The sequence below is a fragment of the Lineus longissimus genome, chromosome 16, assembly GCF_910592395.1.
Source record: "Lineus longissimus chromosome 16, tnLinLong1.2, whole genome shotgun sequence".
Lineage (NCBI taxonomy): Eukaryota > Metazoa > Nemertea > Pilidiophora > Heteronemertea > Lineidae > Lineus > Lineus longissimus.
Window position 1 is genome coordinate 3413108 of NC_088323.1, and position 23193 is coordinate 3436300.

At 42.6% G+C, this 23193-nt stretch overlaps 1 protein-coding gene across 1 annotated transcript in view; it reads right to left on the bottom strand.

Annotated features, from left to right (window-relative positions):
• The window catches only part of LOC135500787 (mucin-2-like), a gene marked incomplete at its 5' end in the record, with an annotated part of 43804 nt that overhangs the window by 7838 nt on the left and 12773 nt on the right, over positions 1-23193 (bottom strand). The window contains 27 exons of the mRNA XM_064792438.1: positions 346-1155; positions 1564-2154; positions 2813-2963; positions 3444-3552; positions 3740-3935; positions 4205-4225; positions 4456-4693; positions 5045-5143; positions 5682-5971; positions 6280-6367; positions 6580-6821; positions 7019-7193; positions 7866-8056; positions 8275-8382; positions 8727-8991; positions 9209-9432; positions 9930-9965; positions 10360-10587; positions 10761-11039; positions 11601-11624; positions 11994-12038; positions 12346-12582; positions 13439-19381; positions 20950-21003; positions 21558-21617; positions 22173-22332; positions 22683-22945. Coding sequence (XP_064648508.1) covers positions 346-1155; positions 1564-2154; positions 2813-2963; positions 3444-3552; positions 3740-3935; positions 4205-4225; positions 4456-4693; positions 5045-5143; positions 5682-5971; positions 6280-6367; positions 6580-6821; positions 7019-7193; positions 7866-8056; positions 8275-8382; positions 8727-8991; positions 9209-9432; positions 9930-9965; positions 10360-10587; positions 10761-11039; positions 11601-11624; positions 11994-12038; positions 12346-12582; positions 13439-19381; positions 20950-21003; positions 21558-21617; positions 22173-22332; positions 22683-22945 — 11127 coding nt within the window. The remainder of the gene's footprint in view (positions 1-345; positions 1156-1563; positions 2155-2812; positions 2964-3443; positions 3553-3739; positions 3936-4204; positions 4226-4455; positions 4694-5044; positions 5144-5681; positions 5972-6279; positions 6368-6579; positions 6822-7018; positions 7194-7865; positions 8057-8274; positions 8383-8726; positions 8992-9208; positions 9433-9929; positions 9966-10359; positions 10588-10760; positions 11040-11600; positions 11625-11993; positions 12039-12345; positions 12583-13438; positions 19382-20949; positions 21004-21557; positions 21618-22172; positions 22333-22682; positions 22946-23193) is intronic.

A 23193-nucleotide genomic window follows, 5' to 3' on the forward strand; every position in this document is an offset into this window, starting at 1 on the left:
AGTAGAACTCACAATGTTTCGTTAATGAGGTATGCTGTATACTAGTTTCTTTTTGGTTTTTGAAGTCAACGACCTTGATGATGGCGTGTCATCAGAGCTGGTATCGAGTTTTGCATTCATCATCATTTCATTGCTGTGGCGATTCATCATTGAGCCAGACTGTGTCGTTTAATTGCATGTAATGACTTTTTTAACACTGTAGATTGGTTCCTACCACTTTCATTACTGTAACATAGTGCTTAACACCTGTAGTTCCTAATTCTCAGTCATTGGTTTTAGGTGTAAAAATTCAGGGTTTATTCTTTTTGATAATTGTGCATTGGTGGTTGATTGAAATAGACTTACCATCACAAACATGGACTGCCACTTTGATATTTTTGAACGTTTCGTCACCGTCGTTTGGTGCAACAAGCACAACTCGCACCTCTGTAGCCACGACTGGAACTTGTAGAACAATTTCTTTGGAGGTCGGTAGCTCAAACTGTTTCCCTGGCTGAAGAACCTTAAACTCGCTGGAGCCTGGTGGCTTGTACTCAATATTGACAATCTTGGCATTGCCTTCTACCTTGATTGTTCTGATTGTAGTGGAGGGGTATTTGGTGCTTGTTACATCTATTGTTATGGAGGGTTTGTTCTTGTCATCCCGAGGAACTGTATCAGTGCTCCATCCTTTGCCAGTGGGCCGAGAGTCTTTCGGGGTTGTACCGAAGAGATTGGTGCCTTTACCAGTAATTTGGCTATCTGGGACTCTGTTGGGATCTTTCATGATGTCCTTGAGCTGGGAACCATCTGAACACACATGTGGTGTGGTGGTTTGAACTGTCGGTGTTGGAGTTACTGATGGTGTTCCTGTTTGAGTAGCTGTAGCTGTTGGAGTGGCAGTTCCTGTAGGGGTAAGAGTAACAGATGGTGTTTCTGATGCTGTTACCGATGGAGTAACCGATGGTGTTTCTGATGGAGTAACCGATGGTGTTACCGATGGAGTCACAGATGGTGTTAATGATGGAGTCGTCGATGGTGGAGTTATTGTAACTTCTGTCGGAGGTGAAATGGTTGACGAGAATGGTGTTCCTGTTGAAGTCGGTGTTCCTGTTGGTGTAGCAGTTCCTGATGGAGTTGGTGTGGAAGGTGTAACACTTGGTGTGGATACTTTCTCTGTAAATAATGGAATAATACTATGGAAGTGATTTTGTAAAACCTACCGTTTGTCTAGAATGCAGTAGAATTCACAATGTGTCGTTAATGAGGTATGCTGTTTACTAGTTTCTTTTTGGTTTTTGAAGTCAACGACCTTGATGATGGCGTGTCATCAGAGCTGGTATCGAGTTTTGCATTCATCATCATTTCATTGCTGTGGCGATTCATCATTGAGCCAGACTGTGTCGTTTAATTGCATGTAATGACTTTTTTAACACTGTAGATTGGTTCCTACCACTTTCATTACTGTAACATAGTGCTTAACACCTGTAGTTCCTAATTCTCAGTCATTGGTTTTAGGTGTAAAAATTCAGGGTTTATTCTTTTTGATAATTGTGCATTGGTGGTTGATTGAAATAGACTTACCATCACAAACATGGACTGCCACTTTGATATTTTTGAACATTTCGTCACCGTCGTTTGGTGCAACAAGCACAACTCGCACCTCTGTAGCCACGACTGGAACTTGTAGAACAATTTCTTTGGAGGTCGGTAGCTCAAACTGTTTCCCTGGCTGAAGAACCTTAAACTCGCTGGAGCCTGGTGGCTTGTACTCAATATTGACAATCTTGGCATTGCCTTCTACCTTGATTGTTCTGATTGTAGTGGAGGGGTATTTGGTGCTTGTTACATCTATTGTTATGGAGGGTTTGTTCTTGTCATCCCGAGGAACTGTATCAGTGCTCCATCCTTTGCCAGTGGGCCGAGAGTCTTTCGGGGTTGTACCGTCGAGATTGGTGCCTTTACCAGTAATTTGGCTATCTGGGACTCTGTTGGGATCTTTCATGATGTCCTTGAGCTGGGAACCATCTGAACATACATGTGGTGTAGTCGTTTGTACCGTCGGAGTTGGAGTAAGCGTTCCTGTTGGTGTTCCTGATTGAGTTACTGATGACGTTACTGATGGAGTTGCTGATGGAGTCGCAGATGGCGTAACGGATGGTGTGGGGGTGGCCACTAGAAAACAAATAGAAAGTGTTCGTGTAGGACCTAGAATGAACTTGATTTTGAAGGCTTGATTAAAGCCAACTTTGGTGACAAGAAGTGTTCAGCTGACGTCGCTCGACGCCGAAGTTGGCGGCCAGTGGATCCCGGTCAGAGCACACCTGCCCAGAATCGGCGTCCAGTAGCGTCTTTTTCGCCACTTTAGGCTGCCATTTTGAAATCATGTGACATCAAGACACATACTGATTGGCCATAGCCTCGCTGCCGACGCCAATTCAGGCGGCAATCCGTAGCACACCTGGCTTCTTCTTGCGTTCAAACGCGGCGACAGGCGTCAAAAATCAAACATGTTAGATATTTGGCGTTTAGTTGCGGCAAGTGGCGGCAAGTCGCGTTCGCCGACGCCGTTCGTAGCAGACAAGGGATTTTTCAGGCATTCAGGACTCATGCGGCAAAAAACGCCTGTGAACGTTGAAGTTGGCGGCTAGTGTGCTGCGGGCTTTACGGGTGGTCCCAAAGAAAGATATAATGCCCTTTTACCCCCCTCTTGCCTTCCTCTCTTTTTACCTTATAGAAACACTCAGTACGTTATGTATGCCGCATACGAGTGCATATATAAATCAATATTCATCATATAAAATCAGCACAAAAACCTAAGAGAAGTTTTTACCTTTTGAACAGCCAAATATGGTAAAGTCAGTAATGGTTATGACCTCACTGACTGTGCCTTCAAATTTGATACCAATGGTCCTGTAGGCCTGTGGCACTGGGGCTGTGATGTTGACCACTCCGTTTATTGTGTTTTGCTTTGTCTTGTAGACCTGAAAAAGGAAGAGTGATATCAGTTTTTTGCTATTAGAGAGGTGTGTTTTGGTGTTGTTATCAGGTGGAGTAAAGTTGGAAGTGCAGCCGCCACTGATTTATATTTTGAGATGGTAGCTCTGGTCTGCGTGCCGTCGAGGGAGGTTGAGAGGTCTGGTGACAACAGCTTCCTTGCCATGTTACAAAGCCAGTCTTTTTGCCTTTTCCCGTCCCCCTCCTGAAAGAGTACTTTCTTAAATTTTCTGAAATATCATTTAATATTTATTAAAAGGCCCAAAATTTAAATCGCTACCCCTAGAACATTTTGTATTCGTTTGAAAATGTTAATGATAATGGATGACCTCTCAGGCAAGTTAGACAAAGAGACCTTCCTAGATTCTCATGTCGACTATGACAATGAACTAGCCTGGACAGGAACCCCTTGATAGATAGCTTAGAGTCTGACTATCACTTAAACACATTGGCACCTATTACCATACCTTCACTTCCATGGCTCCCGTACTGGTCTCTTCCTTGTAGTATTCTTCGTCTTCCAGTGTCTCGTCAGACAGCAGAATCTTGAAGCTGAAATCTTTGGTAGTCTTGAAGCTGTGGGTTGAAGAATATACAAAACTTTTAAATCTTTCAGTACATTCATCTGATGTTATATTGGAACGACAATTACTGATATTCGTTGTACTTTACAAACCGGGTTGTTGTTCTATAAAGACCTGTTTTTCATCAATGAATGATACCAAAGCAACCTACAGTTGATTCATACAGTTACATTACTCACGTGATATGACTGTAATTCATTTTACTAGGGAACGTAAAGTAAATCTTCGGCTCGACTGATCCGCTTGGTGGCGTCCAACCTTTTCCTTTGCTTGTGACGTCACTGGTTGGTATCTTCACGTCACCAGGCCTGACCGTGACCTTGACCTCCTTACCGTACTTCTCAATGGCGTCAAAAGCATCCTCAGGCGCACAACCTGAAAGCAAGATTCAACAAAAATGGCAGAATCGGTTTATGAGGTTATATTCTCATACCACTGCACAAGAACCCAAATTCTAAAACTGGTGTTTAGATCGATTGATAAATGTTTTGGCAAACCCTTCAGCGTCCTGTGCTAAATTAACACAAGAAGATAAATTAATGATTTTCCTTCATTTTTGGGGGGTGTTATCTTTAGTAACTATTTTCTCTATGAGTGCTCTCTGCATCTTGTTTGTCAGAATAGGCCACAGGGTATGTACTTACCTTCAACGCTTGGCCTAGTTGCTGTAAAAAAATAAAATATATGTTACATATATCCACTAATGATGACGGATAGTCCTTGAAGGAATATATACTGGTGACTGTGGGCAGCCAACAGCTTGGTAATAATGCTCTTAATAATGCCATTGGTCGTTCAAATCTATGAATAGTGGAATATTTTTTACCTAGCGAGGAATCAGAATCTGATAAATACACCATATTTATTTTTCAAAGAGTTGTAGTGTAACACGTACGTATTGGTGTCGGTTCGGTTGCTGTTGGTGTGGGGGTAGTCGTTGCTGGTGTTGTTGTTGATGTTGTCGGTGTCGTTATGGGGCATTTTTCGCACGTGCCACAGCACTCATCCTCGTTGGGCTCACGTTTGCATTCACCCTTTCCACATTTCAGTTCTTCGCACTTGATTTCCTTGACATTAGGCTTTTGTCTTTCGCATGTAACTAGCTGGCACTTTCGTTGTTCGACTTGACCGTTCTGAAATACGAAAAAATTTATTAAAAAGATATCAAAACTTATATCTCTGCATTTTTCTGTTTGTCAAGTTGTTCAAATTGATGCTGCACCCATCAAAATAAAATAAAATGCTCTACCATGTGGTACATGTGGTACAGGGTACATGTCGAGATGTGGCATAAAACAATATCTAAACTGGCGAGTACTACCTCCTACGTGTCGCCAATGGTGCTTACTACAAAAGAGCATTTGCGATTACATTTAAAATATGGTAGGTGAACGTAATCATATTCGTTTCGTTGCGAAACCTCTCTTCCATAATAATTCAATAACAGCTGAAACTTCCACTGTGGACATCATTAGTAGACTAACCTTCAAGCAAGTTGGTTCCTTGTCACCTTCGAATGTGAATTCACATGGGCAATCGCTGCAAAAGCAGCATCCATCGTCCGTTTTCTTGACGAAAGCGTTCTAGAAACAGATTCGAGAGTGGTCAATGAATTTCGCCTATACAGTTTTGATCTGCAGGAATTCCTATGGCAACATGTCATGACTAAACCAATCGTGATATCATCATATGGTATAGTAACCAGCCGGTGAAGTTCGTCGTTTTGCCCATCTTATTATGTAATTCATTACAATTAAATTCATTTTCCTTTTCAAAACTCTGATGAATAACATAATTTCAGGAGGTGGCATAGTAAAATCACTGGTTTTCCAAATTCATTATGTATCCTACTGGTTATGAGGTATAACAAGGGCTTAGGTGCAATGAATATCAACCCCAACACTGCCATTTGGCATGCACATCTGTTGTGTTTTAAGATGTCTAACGTTGCACAACAGTATATCCGAAGCTAATGTTCAGTTCGTCTTGACAATTCATACTTATTATTATCGAGGGTACTGCTACAAAAAAGTGGCTTAGTGCAATTTTGTTCCATCATTTTCTCGTAAAAGAAGAGATTGCGCTAAACCATCTTCTTGCAGTAGTCTCTGTACTACTCACAGGGTTTTCTTCCCTGCAGTCTGCATCAGTCGTGTTACAGACAGGCTCGGTACATGTTTCAGTTCCATCCGCTTTGCAAGTACAGTTTCGGCAGTTTTTCACTGATGTGCCTATTGGTTTACACCTGATGCACTCATCCACAGGAATGCATTTGCCATTCTTATTCTCGACCATGCCGTCCTTGCAGACACAGCCTGCTTTTTCGCATTGTTTGCATTCCTTATTTGGCATGGCACATGTCTTCTTGCAGGCACATTCGTGGGGCTCCTTGTCTGGATCAGTGCAGTTACCTTGGGGGGAGAAGGAACGGTTACTGTGCTACTTTATATTACTGTAAATCAATACATGTATATTCCTGTTTCATTCACGGGAAAAAAAATTCGCCATTAAATAACGACTTTTCGTGATTTGTATTTCGACAAACCAAATTTATGAAGAAAAAACCGGTGCTGAATAGGCCTGGCGGGGAATATCGAACTTTCAAGACATACAATTATTTTGCTCAAAGAAATGGCTTTTAACTGTTAGAGATAATATGTTCAGCGCCAATACAGAAACTATCCACTCTAGAGTCTAGCTCGTTGTATATTGAACTTACATGGTTTGTATTTGGTTGTGATGCCTGAGGGTCCCTGGCATATCATTTTCTCACACTTCTTCTCATTTGTAGATATTGTCTCATTGATCTAAACACAGAAATTTCTCAGTCAGGTTGACAATTCGCCAAAACTTAAATGAATATTCTTTTATTTGTTTGTAGAGAATATTAATCTAGATTGGCTTTAACTTTCGGTCACACCATAATGAATATATTTATGAATATTACACTATGTGGATAAATTCATACTTCCAAACGAGATACCTTTCTCAAACCACCGTTTGTCATTAATAATCCTACCTTGTAAACTTTGCCATCATACCAACATGGGCATTCGCTCTTCTTTATGCACTTGCCATTGTGGATGACATGAGGCCACTTGCAGTAGCATCCCCTATTGCACTTTCCGTTATCTTTCAGTTGGCACTGTACGTTTTTGCCTGCGTTGGCCAAGTCCTCGCATGTTGTTGCGCAGCCGCAGTCGGGTTCACCAACTTTGCAATTACACTCCTCAAACACTGTACCAGGAGGACATTCGTCACCTATGGAATTATAATAATGTTATGTGGTGTAGTGTGATGACATCATCGAGAGCAAAGTAAATCGAACAGTCGAGCTCAAGTGAGCGGTTAAATTGCGACAGCTACTACTTGAGACTTGTATCAAGTGCTTCTGTGGAGATCTATAGCGATAGTTAAATTAGTTCTCCAAAATCGGACATTTCATGTCATGCACATACATTTGGGGTCAAAGCTGCATCCAAGTATGGCAAAGGCGATGTTTGGATCCGATGTGACTTGTCCCTTGATTGGTGCTGATGTCTTAGTGACTTTAAACTTGATCTTCAGGCACCTCTTAACTTGATCGAGCGTATACGTGAAAAGCTTTCCTGCGTCATCTTTGAGGTCAAAGTACTAAGAAAGAAGGAAAAAAGGCCGTCAATCGAATTCTTGGTTGATGTTAGTGTATATAATCATATCAAATTAAAGCATACATGTATTATCCGATTTTAATGGTCGGGTTACATGAAATATTCAATGGGTGACCCATTTTGTGAATTTTCAAAGTGAAGTATCAAGTGAGAAGCCATTTTCATCGCATGCCGCGGACGACGTCATAATTTTGGCAGTGCCAAGTTATAAAATCTGACGAGTGACGCAATGACGTTGACCAATTAAAGATTTCACCTTCTTTGTAAAAAGACCAAATTTTTTTTTTTCATTTCATCTTATAAAGTTTTATCGGTAAATTTGTATCTAAAAAATATTAACTGGATTTATTGGGCTATAACTGGTCCAGATGCAGCAAGAGCGGATGTCAATGCAATGTTACTTATAATTATTAGCGCGAAAAAGCCAAATCCAATTGAAGTGACTATTACAGGGTGAAGGGTAAAACGCTGAATTAAAAGTAGAATCAAAATTTGCATTTTCACAAAACCATAATATACAGCAACAGCGAATATTTCCGGGATCACAGTACTGATGATGGGTAAAACACTGAACTAAAAATAAAAGCAACAAGTCAATTGCAATTTCACAAACTCGCAACCACAAATATTTCCTGGACAGTGATGCTTAGCTTACCTTTTTCGAGTTGTACTGCAGTGATTCCCATGGTGCTCCAACTCCTTTTGGTTTACAGAGGACCTCCAGCGCATCAATGTTGACTGGTCTGACGCTGAAGGACTGAATTTTGACCTCTGCTTTGAAATTCAAGGTCATCTCCTTTTCAGCATCACTTGCAGCCGGATACCATCCGGTTGGCATGCTTTGTCCTGAATATGAGAAGAATCGAGGATAAAAGTAACAGTGTATACATAAACACTTCCTGGATGTTTCAATGCTGTCGAGTATAATCATTGACCTTAACAAAACTTGAAGAGGGAACTATATATGCAATTAGGGGTCCAGTCGGCGGTCTGTGCACTTTTGGGGAATTGGTTTGGTTAGCTTGGTTGAATTAAATTCATATCAAAAGTGTAGAGTAACTTACCAAGTGTGAATAGACCGTCCTTCCAGTTACCGGAGGTAGATTCTCCATCATACAGGAGTGATACGTCTTCGTTCTGGCTGTAGATATCTTGATCACATGTGCAGTTCTCTGGATAGTGAAGAAAATACAGTAATTTCCATCACTTTAAAATGCCATAGATAGTACTACTTCAAGGGGATTTCACACACCCAACAATTCAGCCTACTTGTTACATTTGCTCGGACGGTGAAAATGAACCGTCTCGTTTCCTATTCATAAGTTTGGCGCAGAGCAGTTACCTCGATTAGGCCTGCTGAACATGTGAAAAATAGGATCCACAGGGTTCCATTAAGTAACTTGCGCAAGAGTTGATGATGTCTTGATATATCTACTGAGGCGAGGGAAGGGCATTATACTTGTCGTGAGATAATGCGCGTTAAGCATAACAAGTGTATTCTCACGTATATACGTACTTGGCGTTGTGGTCGGTGTTGTGAAGGGTGTCGATGGCAGGGTAACAGTAACCGTAGTGACTGTTGGAGTTGAGATTGACGGTGTTGATATTGAGCCAGTTGAAATCGAGGGTGTAACAGGCGTCGTGGATACTGTCGGCGTCGGTGTCGTGGTCACGCAGGATGGTGATTCTTTACACTCGGTCCAGCTAAAACCAGTTGCGGCATTGTAACTACATTTGCAATTGTAATGGTCAGAGAAACAACAGGTTTGACCACTCTTGAGCTGAAAAAAAAGATTTTAGATAATCGATGCAATGTTGATACCCAGGTCGAAAATCAAATAAGACCTGAAAGCCTCGGTTATCTGGAATGGAAATGACTTATTTGGTATAAGAAGAGATTATTTTGATGGAGATGGTTTCCCCCATACAGAGATGTCCGCTTATGGAGTTTACCAGTTAAAAAGCTTATATTTATGCATACATAGGCTAATGTCTTACCTCTACACCTCTACAGTTACATGGAACACAAGTATCTCCCTTTGACTTGGTACAATACGGCTTCTTGCCATTAATTCCGTCACTCGAATAGCCCTTTGGACAAGGACAACTTGTTGTGAAAGCCTCGCAGTATTCTGGCTCTGGCGACCCTTCTGGCCTGTATTTATCATTCCTCTCTTGGTAGCAAGGTACCTCAAAGGAGCAGTTCGCGGGAACAACAGGGCCTTTGGAAGAGAAACAGACATTAACGGAGCATTTAAAGCAGATGGGATCAGAAGGAGCTAGGCAGGCTATAATTCCAAAGGTTCAGAGTATTTTCTACATCTGACATTTAATTTTTTTTAAATCACATAAGTTTTGCTACGTAATGGGTATTCGATATTTCTCACCCTCTTGGAAGCTTTGAAGGACCCCTTAAATCAATTACTCTTACAATTTCTGACAGTAAAACTTTCGTTAACATTCGTTATCACGATCTATCTAAGAAGAGCGCATTTGTTTAGAGTTATTGACGGTTTTTCGTAAGCGCTTTGGTACAGACCATGCATGGTCAGTGATATGCACTATGGATACCGTCATTATCAAGTTTATTTTCATATTTTTTTACTTTCTTTGGTGTGGCGTATGGAATATTGTGATGTTAACGGGCAGAAAGAATTGCTTATCAACAGCCTATCAGCTGGAAGCATATCCCAAATCATAATCGAAAGGCTATACTTACATTTCGTAGTGGTCGTGGGAGCGGTAGTCGAGTTGACTGGAACGAAAACATTGTTCAGTTATAACAAGGTACTTGGTATTAAACGTTTTGGTGTACACGCAATAATAAGAACACAACTATTATTTTCCATTTCTGTACAAAACGTTATTTACAAAACACTCAAACACGTATGTATAACTGGCATTACAGGTCTTACAGTACCAATTTCCATTACAACTTGGATATTTCGTTGCTTCGCAAGAACCACTTGATAATTCTTAATGACTGAATAAGAGAACGACCACACTCTGTATTTGGGTTGTTCATAAAAAGTCTTTATCATAGCAACTCATTTTAAGGAGGCGATAAGTTAACTTAGTGTTATAGCATTGGTTAGTTCGATTCATAATTTCCCAGACCTAGAGTAGAGTGAAAAAGCTTTTATACTGACCAGTTTCACATGTTTGTTTTGGGGGCCACACACAAACGAAGAAATTCGACGCTAGACCATTCAAATCGTATGGTACCTTGATGCTTCCTTCTGGGCAGCACTTGTTCATGTCGTTGCAAGCATTCATAACATCCATTGTACCGTTAAATTTCTGCAAGAGCTCAGTAAATCCCCATTGAGCATACCCACATTCTCCTTGTAGAACACATTTTGTCTCCCTTGGTACACCTAAATACATCGGAAAAGGGAAGTAATATCAGGTGGGCTTAAACAAGATTTCTTGATTTTAATGAAGATGCATTTTAGTTTCAATCCTCAACATATGTAGGCTACACTAAAGAAAAGTCTATTGGAATAAGTACGTTGATGACTCACTTACTCAGTGCTAATAGTGTACTTACATGGAGTTGTTGGCGTGGGAGTTGCAGTTGTGGTAGGTGTTGATGTTGGTGTTGATGTTGTAGTTTGGCAATCTTCTGGTCGGATTATGCAGAGCTTGGGGTCGACCTTAGACCGTACAGCTCCTTGACAGCAGCCCTCTTCTGCATACTTTTCACACTCACTGTTGTATCTAAAAGCGTTCTGCCCAAAATTGTTTCCATAGAATCGTCGCAGCAATGCTGCTTGACCAATAGCCTCTTCAGATTCATTACAGTTCAGTTTGACGACACATGCCTTGCCTTAATATGAAGATACAAAATTGTTAGTGACACAGGTTTTCTCAGTACTAATGTAAACACCGAAGGAAACCTTCCGCTGAGTGTCTTGCATGGATTTCACTGTAAAAAACGTTACACTTTCAACTTGACTTACTTGGATACGTTGAGAGTGTAACGTTTTTTTACAGTGAAATCCATGCAAGACACTCAGCGGAAGGTTCCTCAGTGTTTACAAAGATTGATGAAATAAAAAAGTTTCATTTGAGTGATTCACCAGCATTATCATTTTGAGAACACGTACATATGTTGACATTACCCACTCTTGGGAGACAGAGGATTTGATGTGTCGTGTGTGTGACGTCACTAGTGCACTGTGATGTCAAATCCCGTTTTGTTTTAGCTTATACCTTCAATGGAATTATAATGTAATTCTATAATGCAGTTAAAATAAGACTGTATGTGGTGACATAAAACCCTATCCTTATTTAGATGTGCTGCCGGTCAGCATAAGACAAATTGATAGAACTAGGTAGTCTGCCCATAGAACTCAACAAGGGAAGAAGACTAGAACCTTGCACTTACATTCAGTAGTTGTCGACAGCGTGACTGAAAATAATGAAAATTTATTCAGTACTGGTGGATAAAAATATATGTTTGCCTTTCAAATAAGTCAAATAACCTCGAATCGAAGCCGAGAAAATACTAAGGCCTACATGTATGGTCTCGGCCATGTTGAGCATGATGCCGATTTTTAAAACTTTTATCAGCCGCCAATAACATAATATTGGTGTGTGGCCTTGTAATGGTGAACTATTGGGACTTTTATCTTCCGTGCATATACCAATAGATTATATCCAGTTGGGTGCAGCATAAAAAACAGTGTGCTATTTTAGCGGTGTTTGGTACAAAGCACATTACGTCGTTAAGAAATAAAAACAAAATGGCTTCCATCTGAAATAAGCATGACTGACTTACCAGTTGGTGTTGTAACTGATGGTGTTGCAGTTGGAGTTGGCGTGGCTGAAAAGAACGCAGAATGAACGCTCAGATGTCAAATTTTACTACATGTAATTGTATCTCACCAACAATTTCCGTCATTTTACAATAGCTGATGTTTATAACAATTTCACTTATGCATTCTTACCTGTACGTCAGCAGTAACTGCATGACGTTTGCTGTCAGAGAATGCAAGGAGTTTGATGGTTGAACTTTGTTTCGTTTCAACTACAGAAAGTGGTTTATTAGCAACTCTCTGTATTTGTTGTAAAATGATGAAAAAGACCAAAAGAGAAGAACGTAGGGGCTTAATAAGACTAGTTATATTTACCGGTAGGTGTTACTGATGGCGTTCGTGATGGTGTTTCGGATGGAGTTGGAGAAGCTGTTGATGGTGTTGTTGATGGAGTCGCAGATGGTGTTACCGATGGAGTTTCTGATGGAGTTACGGATGGTGTTACAGATTGGGTGATCGTTGGTGTTACTGATTGAGTACCTGACGGTGTTTCAGATGGTGTTCCAGTAGCAGTCGGCGTGCCTGATGGTGTTGTTGTTGATTGTGTCGTTACTGAAAAGAAATCAGAATAAGGTCTTTGATTTCACATTGCGCCAAGCTCCTTGTTTTTTTCATAACCAATAGCAGCTGATATAGCTAAGTAAAACGAGCAAAACGGGTACAAGATGGTAGTAATTTGAGGCAAACAATAAAGCAAACCTCAGCGTGAGAAAAGGAGTGAACTTGATCTTCGAGACACTACACATAAGCGACTGTCAGGACATAGATTATGGTGAAACAGCGCCTTACAAATGAAATTTCACCATGTACGTACTTACTTATTTAAGACCTATGCTTAGTCCATACTGCAATTACGACCGACGCGCGATCAAAATCAACCTCATCGTTCAGATTTTGAAACTGCGTCGGACATCATGGTTATGCGTCGGAATATGCAAATGCCTTTCGACTGCATATTGGCCATGATCTGTGATTACCAATTTTGTCCTGGAGACAACCAATTGGCCCTACTAGCACCCACCTTTGGTCCTCTTTAAACTTACTTTCAACATGTTCGCATACGAATGCCTTTACACTTATTACATCGTACAAAGTTTCCGTCATTGGATTTGTATTGGCGAATATAGAGCGAATCAACTAAACATCCTTTGGTCTTTTCGTTGAGGCTGTGTCTACCAGGATGACCAACTTTCCACCAGGGAAATAATCAAATCCAGTTTGTGTGCTGTCAGGCACATTGATTTCCTTCCCCTGTTTTTTTTACCTCAACATTATAGTCCTGAAAAGGGGGAGGGCTACCCGACCTTTTTATCAACAAACTCAATAACTGTGAATAGAACATAATAACATGGCTGGTCGCTAACATTCCCCCATTTTACCTTAAGCGATTGTGTAACTGATTGTATACCTGTTTGAGTAGCAGTTCCTGTTGAGGTAGCCGTTCCTGTTGGGGTTGCAGTTTCTGTCGGTGTTCCTGATGATGTTACTGATGGTGTAACCGATGGTGTTACTGTTGGTGTTGATGGTGGTGTTCCCGTTGGAGTAACAGAAGGTGTCTCTGATGGAGTAACAGATGGAGTAAGTGAAGCTGTCGATGGTGTTACAGATGGAGTAACAGATGACGTTATTGAAGGTGTTCCTGATGGAGTTCCTGATGGAGTTAGAGTAACAGTCTCTGATGGAGTAGGAGAGGCTGTCGATGGGGTGACAGATGGTGTTTCTGATGGAGTAACAGATGGTGTTTCTGATGGAGTAACAGATGGTGTTCCTGATGGTGTAACAGACGGTGTTTCAGACGGTGTTACGGATGGCGTTCCTGATGGTGTTTGAGAGGGGGTACCAGTTGGTGTAACCGATGGTGTGCCTGTTGGTGTTTCTGTTTGAGTAACTGACGGTGTTGCAGTAAGAGATGGCGTTATTGAAGGTGTTCCTGATGGAGTTGGAGTAACAGTCACTGATGGAGTAAGAGAAGCTGTCGATGGTGTTACAGATGGTGTTTCTGATGGAGTTCCAGATGGCGTTCCTGGTGTTTTAGACGGTGTTTCTGATGGAGTAACTGATGGTGTTTCTGATGGAGTCACGGATGGTGTTCCTGATGGAGTAACAGACGGTGTTTCAGACGGTGTTACAGATGGCGTTTCTGATGGTGTTTGAGAGGGAGTACCAGTTGGTGTAACGGATGGTGTGCCTGTCGGTGTTTCTGATGGAGTTACAGACGGTGTTGCAGTAAGAGATGGCGTTATTGAAGGTGTTCCTGATGGAGTTCCTGATGGTGTTCCTGATGGCGTTGGAGTAACAGTCTCTGATGGAGTAAGAGAAGCTGTCGATGGTGTTACAGACGGTGTTTCTGATGGAGTAACTGATGGTGTTTCTGATGGAGTCACAGATGGTGTTCCTGATGGCGTAACTGATGGCGTTTCTGATTGAGTAACAGACGGTGTTTCAGACGGTGTTACGGATGGCGTTCCTGATGGTGTTTGAGAGGGAGTACCAGTTGGTGAGACCGATGGAGTCTCTGATGGTGTACCGGACGGTGTGCCTGTTGGTGTTCCGGATGGAGTAACGGATTGTGTTTCAGTAAAAGATGGCGTTATTGATGGAGTTCCTGATGGTGTTCCTGATGGTGTTCCTGATGGTGTTCCTGATGGTGTTCCTGATGGAGTTCCTGATGGTGTTCCTGATGGCGTTGGAGTAACAGTCTCAGATGGAGTAAGAGAAGCTGTCGATGGTGTTACAGATGGTGTTTCTGATGGAGTTCCTGATGGCGTTCCTGTTGTTACAGACGGTGTTTCTGATGGAGTGACTGATGGTGTTTTTGATGGAGTCACAGATGGAGTTACGGATGGTGTTCCTGATGGTGTTTGAGTGGGAGTACCAGTTGGTGTAACCGATGGAGTCTCTGATGGTGTACCGGATGGTGTGCCTGTTGGTGTTTCTGATGGAGTAACAGACGGTGTTTCAGTAACAGATGGCGTTATTGAAGGTGTTCCTGATTGAGTTGGAGTAACAGTCTCTGATGGAGTAAGAGAAGTTGTTGATGGTGTTACAGATGGTGTTTCTGATGGAGTTCCAGATGGCGTTCCTGTTGTTACAGACGGTGTTTCTGATGGAGTGACTGATGGTGTTTTTGATGGAGTCACAGATGGAGTTCCCGATGGTGTTCCTGATGGTGTTTGAGTGGGAGTACCAGTTGGTGTAACCGATGGAGTCTCTGATGGTGTACCTGATGGTGTGCCTGTTGGTGTTCCGGATGGAGTAGCAGACGGTGTTTCAGACGGTGTTTCGGATGGCGTTCCTGATGGTGTTTGAGTGAGAGTAGCAGTTGGTGTAACCGATGGAGTCTCTGATGGTGTACCGGATGGTGTGCCTGTTGGTGTTTCGGATGGAGTAACAGACGGTGTTTCAGTAACAGATGGCGTAATTGAAGGTGTTCCTGATGGAGTTCCTGATGGTGTTCCTGATGGCGTTGGAGTAACAGTCTCTGATGGAGTAAGAGAAGCTGTCGATGGTGTTACAGATGGTGTTTCTGATGGAGTTCCAGATGGCGTTCCTGTTGTTACAGACGGTGTTTCTGATGGAGTGACTGATTGTGTTTGTGATGGAGTCACAGAGGGTGTTACGGATGGTGTTCCTGATGGTGTTTGAGTGGGAGTACCAGTTGGTGTAACCGATGGAGTCTCTGATGGTGTACCTGATGGTGTGCCTGTTGGTGTTCCGGATGGAGTAACAGACGGTGTTTCAGACGGTGTTTCGGATGGCGTTCCTGATGGTGTTTGAGTGAGAGTAGCAGTTGGTGTAACCGATGGAGTCTCTGATGGTGTACCGGATGGTGTGCCTGTTGGTGTTTCGGATGGAGTAACAGACGGTGTTTCAGTAACAGATGGCGTAATTGAAGGTGTTCCTGATGGAGTTCCTGATGGTGTTCCTGATGGCGTTGGAGTAACAGTCTCTGATGGAGTAAGAGAAGCTGTCGATGGTGTTACAGATGGTGTTCCTGATGGAGTTCCTGATGGCGTTCCTGTTGTTACAGATGGTGTTTCTGATGGAGTAACTGATGGTGTTTGTGATGGAGTCACAGATGGTGTTACGGATGGTGTTACAGATGGTGTTACGGATGGTGTTCCTGATGGTGTTTTAGTGGGAGTACCAGTTGGTGTAACCGATGGAGTCTCTGATGGTGTACCGGATGGTGTGCCTGTTGGTGTTCCGGATGGAGTAACGGATGGTGTTTCAGTAACGGATTGCGTTATTGAAGGCGTTCCTGATGGAGTTCCTGATGGTGTTCCTGATGGCGTTGGAGTAACAGTCTCTGATGGAGTAAGAGAAGCTGTCGATGGTGTTACAGATGGTGTTTCTGATGGAGTTCCTGATGGCGTTCCTGTTGTTACAGACGGTGTTTCTGATGGTGTAACTGATGGTGTTTGTGATGGAGTCACAGATGGTGTTACGGATGGTGTTCCTGTTGGTGTTTGAGTGGGAGTAGCAGTTGGTGTAACCGATGGAGTCTCTGATGGTGTACCGGATGGTGTGCCTGTTGGTGTTCCGGATGGAGTAACGGATGGTGTTTCAGTGACAGATTGCGTTATTGAAGGTGTTCCTGATGGAGTTCTTGATGGTGTTCCTGATGGCGTTTGAGTAACAGTTTCTGATGGAGTAAGAGAAGCTGTCGATGGTGTTACAGACGGTGTTTCTGATGGAGTGACTGATTGTGTTTGTGATGGAGTCACAGAGGGTGTTACGGATGGTGTTCCTGAAGGTGTTTCAGTGGGAGTACCAGTTGGTGTAACCGATGGAGTCTCTGATGGTGTACTGGATGGTGTGCCTGTTGGTGTTCGGGATGGAGTAACGGATGGTGTTTTAGTAACAGATGGCGTTATAGAAGGTGTTCCTGATGGAGTTCCTGATGGAGTTCCTGATGGAGTTCCTGATGGTGTTCCTGATGGCGTTGGAGTAACAGTCTCTGATGGAGTAAGAGAAGCTGTCGATATAGTTACAGATGGTGTTCCTGATGGAGTTCCTGATGGCGTTCCTGTTGTTACAGACGGTGTTTCTGATGGTGTAACTGATGGTGTTTGTGATGGAGTCACAGATGGTGTTACGGATGGTGTTACGGATGGTGTTACGGATGGTGTTACGGATGGTGTTACGGATGGTGTTACGGATGGTGTTACGGATGGTGTTACGGATGGTGTTACGGATGGTGTTACGGATGGTGTTACGGATGGTGTTCCTGATGGTGTTACGGATGGTGTTCCTGATGGTGTTTGAGTGGGAGTACCAGTTGGTGTAACCGATGGAGTCTCTGATGGTGTACCGGATGGTGTGCCTGTTGGTGTTCCGGATGGAGTAACGGATGGTGTTTCAGTAACGGATTGCGTTATTGAAGGTGTTCCTGATGGAGTTCCTGATGGTGTTCCTGATGGCGTTGGAGTAACAGTCTCTGATGGAGTAAGAGAAGCTGTCGATGGTGTTACAGATGGTGTTTCTGATGGAGTTCCAGATGGTGTTCCTGTTGTTACAGACGGTGTTGCTGATGGAGTAACTGATGGTGTTTCTGATGGAGTGACAGATGGTGTTACGGATGGTGTTCCTGTTGGTGTTTGAGTGGGAGTAGCAGTTGGTGTAACCGATGGAGTCTCTGATGGTGTACCGGATGGTGTGCCTGATGGTGTTCCGGATGGAGTAACGGATGGTGTTTCAGTGACAGATTGCGTTATTGAAGGTGTTCCTGATGGAGTTCCTGATGGTGTTCCTGATGGCGTTGGAGTAACAGTCTCTGATGGAGTTAGAGAAGCTGTCGATAGTGTTACAGATGGTGTTTCTGATGGAGTTCCTGATGGCGTTCCTGTTGTTACAGACGGTGTTTCTGATGGAGTAACTGATGGTGTTTGTGATGGAGTCACAGATGGTGTTACGGATGGTGTTCCTGATGGTGTTTGAGTGGGAGTAGCAGTTGGTGTAACCGATGGAGTCTCAGATGGTGTACCGGATGGTGTGCCTGTGGGTGTTCCGGATGGAGTAACTGACGGTGTTTCAGACGGTGTTTCGGACGGCGTTCCTGATGGTGTTTGAGTGGGAGTACCAGTTGGTGTAAACGATGGAGTCTCTGATGGTGTACCGGATGGTGTGCCTGTTGGTGTTCCGGATGGAGTAACAGACGGTGTTTCAGTAACAGATGGCGTTATTGAAGGTGTTCCTGATGGCGTTGGAGTAACAGTCTCTGATGGAGTAAGAGAAGCTGTCGATGGTGATACAGATGGTGTTCCTGATGGAGTTCCCGATGGCGTTCCTGTTGTTACAGACGGTGTTTCTGATGGAGTTCCTGATGGTGTTCCTGATGGCGTTGGAGTAACAGTCTCTGATGGAGTAAGAGAAGCTGTCGATGGTGTTACAGATGGTGTTTCTGATGGAGTTCCCGATGGCGTTCCTGTTTTTACAGACGGTGTTTCTGATGGAGTAACTGATGGTGTTTGTGATGGAGTCACAGAGGGTGTTACGGATGGTGTTCCTGATGGTGTTTGAGTGGGAGTAGCAGTTGGTGTAACCGATGGAGTCTCAGATGGTGTACCGGATGGTGTGCCTGTGGGTGTTCCGGATGGAGTCACAGACGGTGTTTCAGACGGTGTCACGGATGGTGTTCCTGATGGTGTTTGAGTGGGAGTACCAGTTGGTGTAATCGATGCAGTCTCTGATGGTGTACCGGATGGTGTGCCTGTTGGTGTTCCGGATGGAGTAACAGATGGTGTTTCAGTAACAGATGGCGTTATTGAAGGTGTTCCTGATGGAGTTCCTGATGGTGTTCCTGATGGCGTTGGAGTAACAGTCTCTGATGGAGTAAGAGAAGCTGTCGATGGTGTTACAGATGGTGTTTCTGATGGAGTTCCTGATGGTGTTCCTGTTGTTACAGACGGTGTTTCTGATGGAGTTGCTGATGGTGTTTGTGATGGAGTCACAGATGGTGTTACGGATGGTGTTCCTGATGGTGTTTGAGTGGGAGTACCAGTTGATGTAACCGATGGAGTCCCTGATGGTGTAACGGATGGTGTGCCTGTTGGTGTTCCGGATGGAGTAACAGATGGTGTTTCAGTAATAGATGGCGTTATTGAAGGTGTTCCTGATGGAGTTGGAGTAACAGTCTCTGATGGAGTAGGAGATGCTGTCGATGGTGTTACAGAAGGAGTAACCGATGGTGTTGCTGTTGGAGTAACTGATGGTGTTCCAGATGGAGTAACTGATGGGGTTCCTGATGGAGTAATAGATGGTGTTTCAGATGGAGTAACAGACGGTGTTACTGATGGAGTAGTAGATGGTGTTTCAGATGGGGTAACAGATGGTGTTCTTGATGGAGTTCCTGTTGAAGGAGAAGATGTGGTAATGCATGTGTCTGGTTGCTTAGCACAGCGGCCGTTGGTTCTGTTATAATATGGGGCCCCACATTCACAACTGTTTTCATGGCACCCCGGCAAGGGTTTGCAATCGCCAATATCGTCACATCCAAGACTACAGTAGCAGCTTTCATCGCAGACTGAAAGGGGTAAATTGAATTTTTGTCTGAGTTACTTTTTCAACTGTTTGCTATTATGGGAGGCACACTGAAACCTCTGTAACAGGTGTCATGAGGACATTTGAAGACGGCCTGGCAAGGCCTAAGCATGCTTGATACGAGCTAAAATGTCTAGGTTACTGAGAATGACAGGAAAAGAAAGAAGAATAGTCGGCAACGCCGTAACAAATGTTGAGTGACTGCCAAAATATTGCGAATGGAAAGCGGCCACTGATTGGTAAAATCGCCGTGTATCGTGATGTTGTCGTGGCTACGGTGCAAATCGCAGATTGTAGAATCTGAATTTTTGCGTAGCGCTTTAGGATTCATATAAAACCGCAGTATACATTTATTTCCCTGGTTCCGTTACGTTGTGTATACTGCACTAATGACGTGTTCATTTCTGGACATAAGCGGTCACACGTAAACGATGTACTAGTGCTTTTACGTGAACACAAAAAAACGCACCGAACTTTACCATGTAATATCTGCCCTTTTGTATTTCCTGACTCCTGTAAGTGACACAGGAAGAGGTCGTGTTAATGGATATTGGTGATTAAAAAAATTAAAGATAATTAGATAACTAGACAACTCTCTGATATCAAAACATCAGAGCTTAAAGTTTAGAGATGCGTTTTTTGTTGGCCCATGAATATAACGTACTTCAGTTTTACGGACATCTATCATTTAGGGAAACCAGTTTCAGCCAAACTGTTTTGTTGTATCATTTTATCAATGTCATGAACTCACGCCAGACGAGTAAAGAGACCCTTGAAGTCGGAGAAAATGGCGGTTAATTCAAGCAGGTACGGAACGACGTCATCAGTACATAAAGATCCGGCCATGCGTACGGAGGATGATTCTTCAGTGAATGTGGAGATTGTGTTGAGGTCGTTTGCTACACGACAACATTCTTTACGCAGCTCGAAAGTTGTCTCTCGTTGCCAATACTGACTTCTATTGCAGCATAAACCACAGGCACTTACAAATACCAGAAAACGACGACTAATAAGCCATCAATCGGCAGTGAATGGATGTATAAAACCTACAGGCAATACGCATATGATGGTACATATACATGTACAAACATCTATGTCAGTCGATCAAACACGATGTACTAGTAACAGTCGACATATTCACTACGTCACCTTATCTCGGTCAAAATAGACAATTTCTTGGAAAAAATTCTTGAGTCGCGAAAAATTTTGCCGCGAAAATTTTCTGTTCTACAACAATTGCCTGCTGATCGATAGTCTAAGTTTTGGTATCTTCCCGCTCCTCGTAGAATCATGAAAATGGTGGTCACGTGACTTTTATAATTGCGGCCAATGATGGCAGGTAGCGCGTCATCAGGGGTAAAATTTATGATAACTCACCGGATGGTGTTGTTGTCTCAGTCGTTGTTGTAACAGTAGATGTGCTAACTGTGCCTGAAATCAGTATAAACATCTTTATTCAATATATTGTAAGCCGGCCAGTATAGGACACATTTTCTTGAGAGTTGTACTTGTAGATTTCTTTCTGAGTTTTTATACAAAACTTGCAAACCCAAATTCTTCATATTTAGGCAGGTAACCTGATATCAGTGACCAATTATGAAGATATGTATTAAGTTATCAATCCATAAATTGTGTACTTTTTTGGTAACCGGTACAATAAATCTGGAAATTACCAGATTTTGCAGTTTCATGATTTTATTCTGAAGCAGTATGCAATGTTACCCAGACACATGACACATAAATGACTATCTATGGGACACTTTTGAGAATAGTTTAAGTAGTTTAGGCACGAAGCATAAGTAGCCCTGGTTACCAAAAAAAGTCCACGATAATACAATAATGGTACACACTTTATAAAGAATACATGTATATAAAGACAAAACAACAGAAATTGAAATAATCATGCAGTTTAAAGAATAATAACTTGTCTAGTGAAATATTACATCTCGTTTTTTGATTGCTTTCCCTAGTTGATAATGACTTACCGATTGTTGGTTCAGTCGGTGGGATTGTCGGGGCACCAGTAACTTCTTTTGGAGGCTCGTCTGTATGTAATGTAAAATGCTTCTATGTGAGATCTAAAAAGGTCACTCCAATCAAGTACAATCGTAAAAGCCAATGACTCATTGAAAAGAGTGGCCTCACTGAAAAGATTATTGCACTGCTACGATCCAGATGGTCATATTTTGATGTCAATTTGGGATGCCTTTTTCAGTCGAAAATTAGCCTCGATGATCAGTAGCCGCCGTGTTAGAAGCGCGAGCCTCGAATGCAACATCACATAGTTAATGAGAGAGGGTATTACGCTGACCTCTGGTTGCGCCAGCAGATATTGGCTTGTAGACATTTGCACCGGTACGTTTTTGTAACTGCCAGGAAACATTATTGACAGCGCAATGATAAACAGAATGAAGAATACGTCAAAAGCTGCAAAGCGGCAGATATCTGTTGCCTCCTTCTTTCTCTTCAGTAAGTCAGTGGAAGATAATAGATTTCAGATTCGCTCATCCTTGCCAAATCCATATGAAATGCATTTTATACTGTAGTATAGGTGGGAGTAGTACTAGTGTATTGTGTGATGAAATGGGAGAAGTACTCACGGTAGCAATAAGTCGGGCTGAAGAGGATGAACCCTTCACCAATGGCATCAGGCGTCTTCTCAATGCTCACAGAAATTCGGATAACGTTGACTTGCTTTGGCTCAAAGATAAATGAACTAATATCGACATCACTAATGGGTGTCTTAAGTTCTGGAAGCATCTGTAAATTGACAAGTTGAATCGGTGAGCGTCTTAAAATATAGATGAGGTACCGAAGAAACGCCTCGGTTATGTGGCGCTGACAATCAATTGAAGTTGTATTCGGGTATTTTGCAGGCGATCAGGAGAATTGGACAGAACGATGATCAATCATACGTTCCAAAACACATTCGTTGCAACGTTTCAATGTGGATTGCGTGTCAGCCTCGTTTCGACCATAACCTATTCAACGGGTATGAAATGTAGACCATCAGTTGTGCCCCTCCCCTCTTATCTTCTGCGTTTAAGTCTTTCTTCAATGACTTACGTGACACACTTCCAGTACAATGTTTTCATATCACCTGAACTTACGTCAATTGTTTTCGATGATGGGGTTCCTTTAACGTCGATTTCGAACTTGGTTAGTTTGTATTTGTTTAGCTGAACGTTTAGGCCTTGCAGTTCGAAGGCGAATGCATTTGTCTGATCAGGTAAGATATTGAAACTGATTTTCTTCTGTTTGTCTACAGAAGAAGATTTTCCATTCAAAAGGTCGTCCTTCCTCACACTGGGCGGTAAAACCACAACGTCGATTCTTTCCAACAAGTTTCTCAGCACATGGTTCGGCCCGCAAACTGAAAAATGGTGAATAATGATAGTAAATAACAAATTAAGTGTTTATTGAGAAAGTGCAAATAGTGTCCAGCAGGTAATCATAATCGGCCCCGGCCCCAGGTTCTGACATTTTTTGCTACCAAGGCAAAAGTGAATGTCGCACCAAACTAAAACCTTAGCACTCTGGTGATAAAACCCTTTGGTAGCTTTCATTTAAATCTGTTGGTTTCATTCTTACCCGCTAACCCTCGAGTGGCAATAGTTTGTC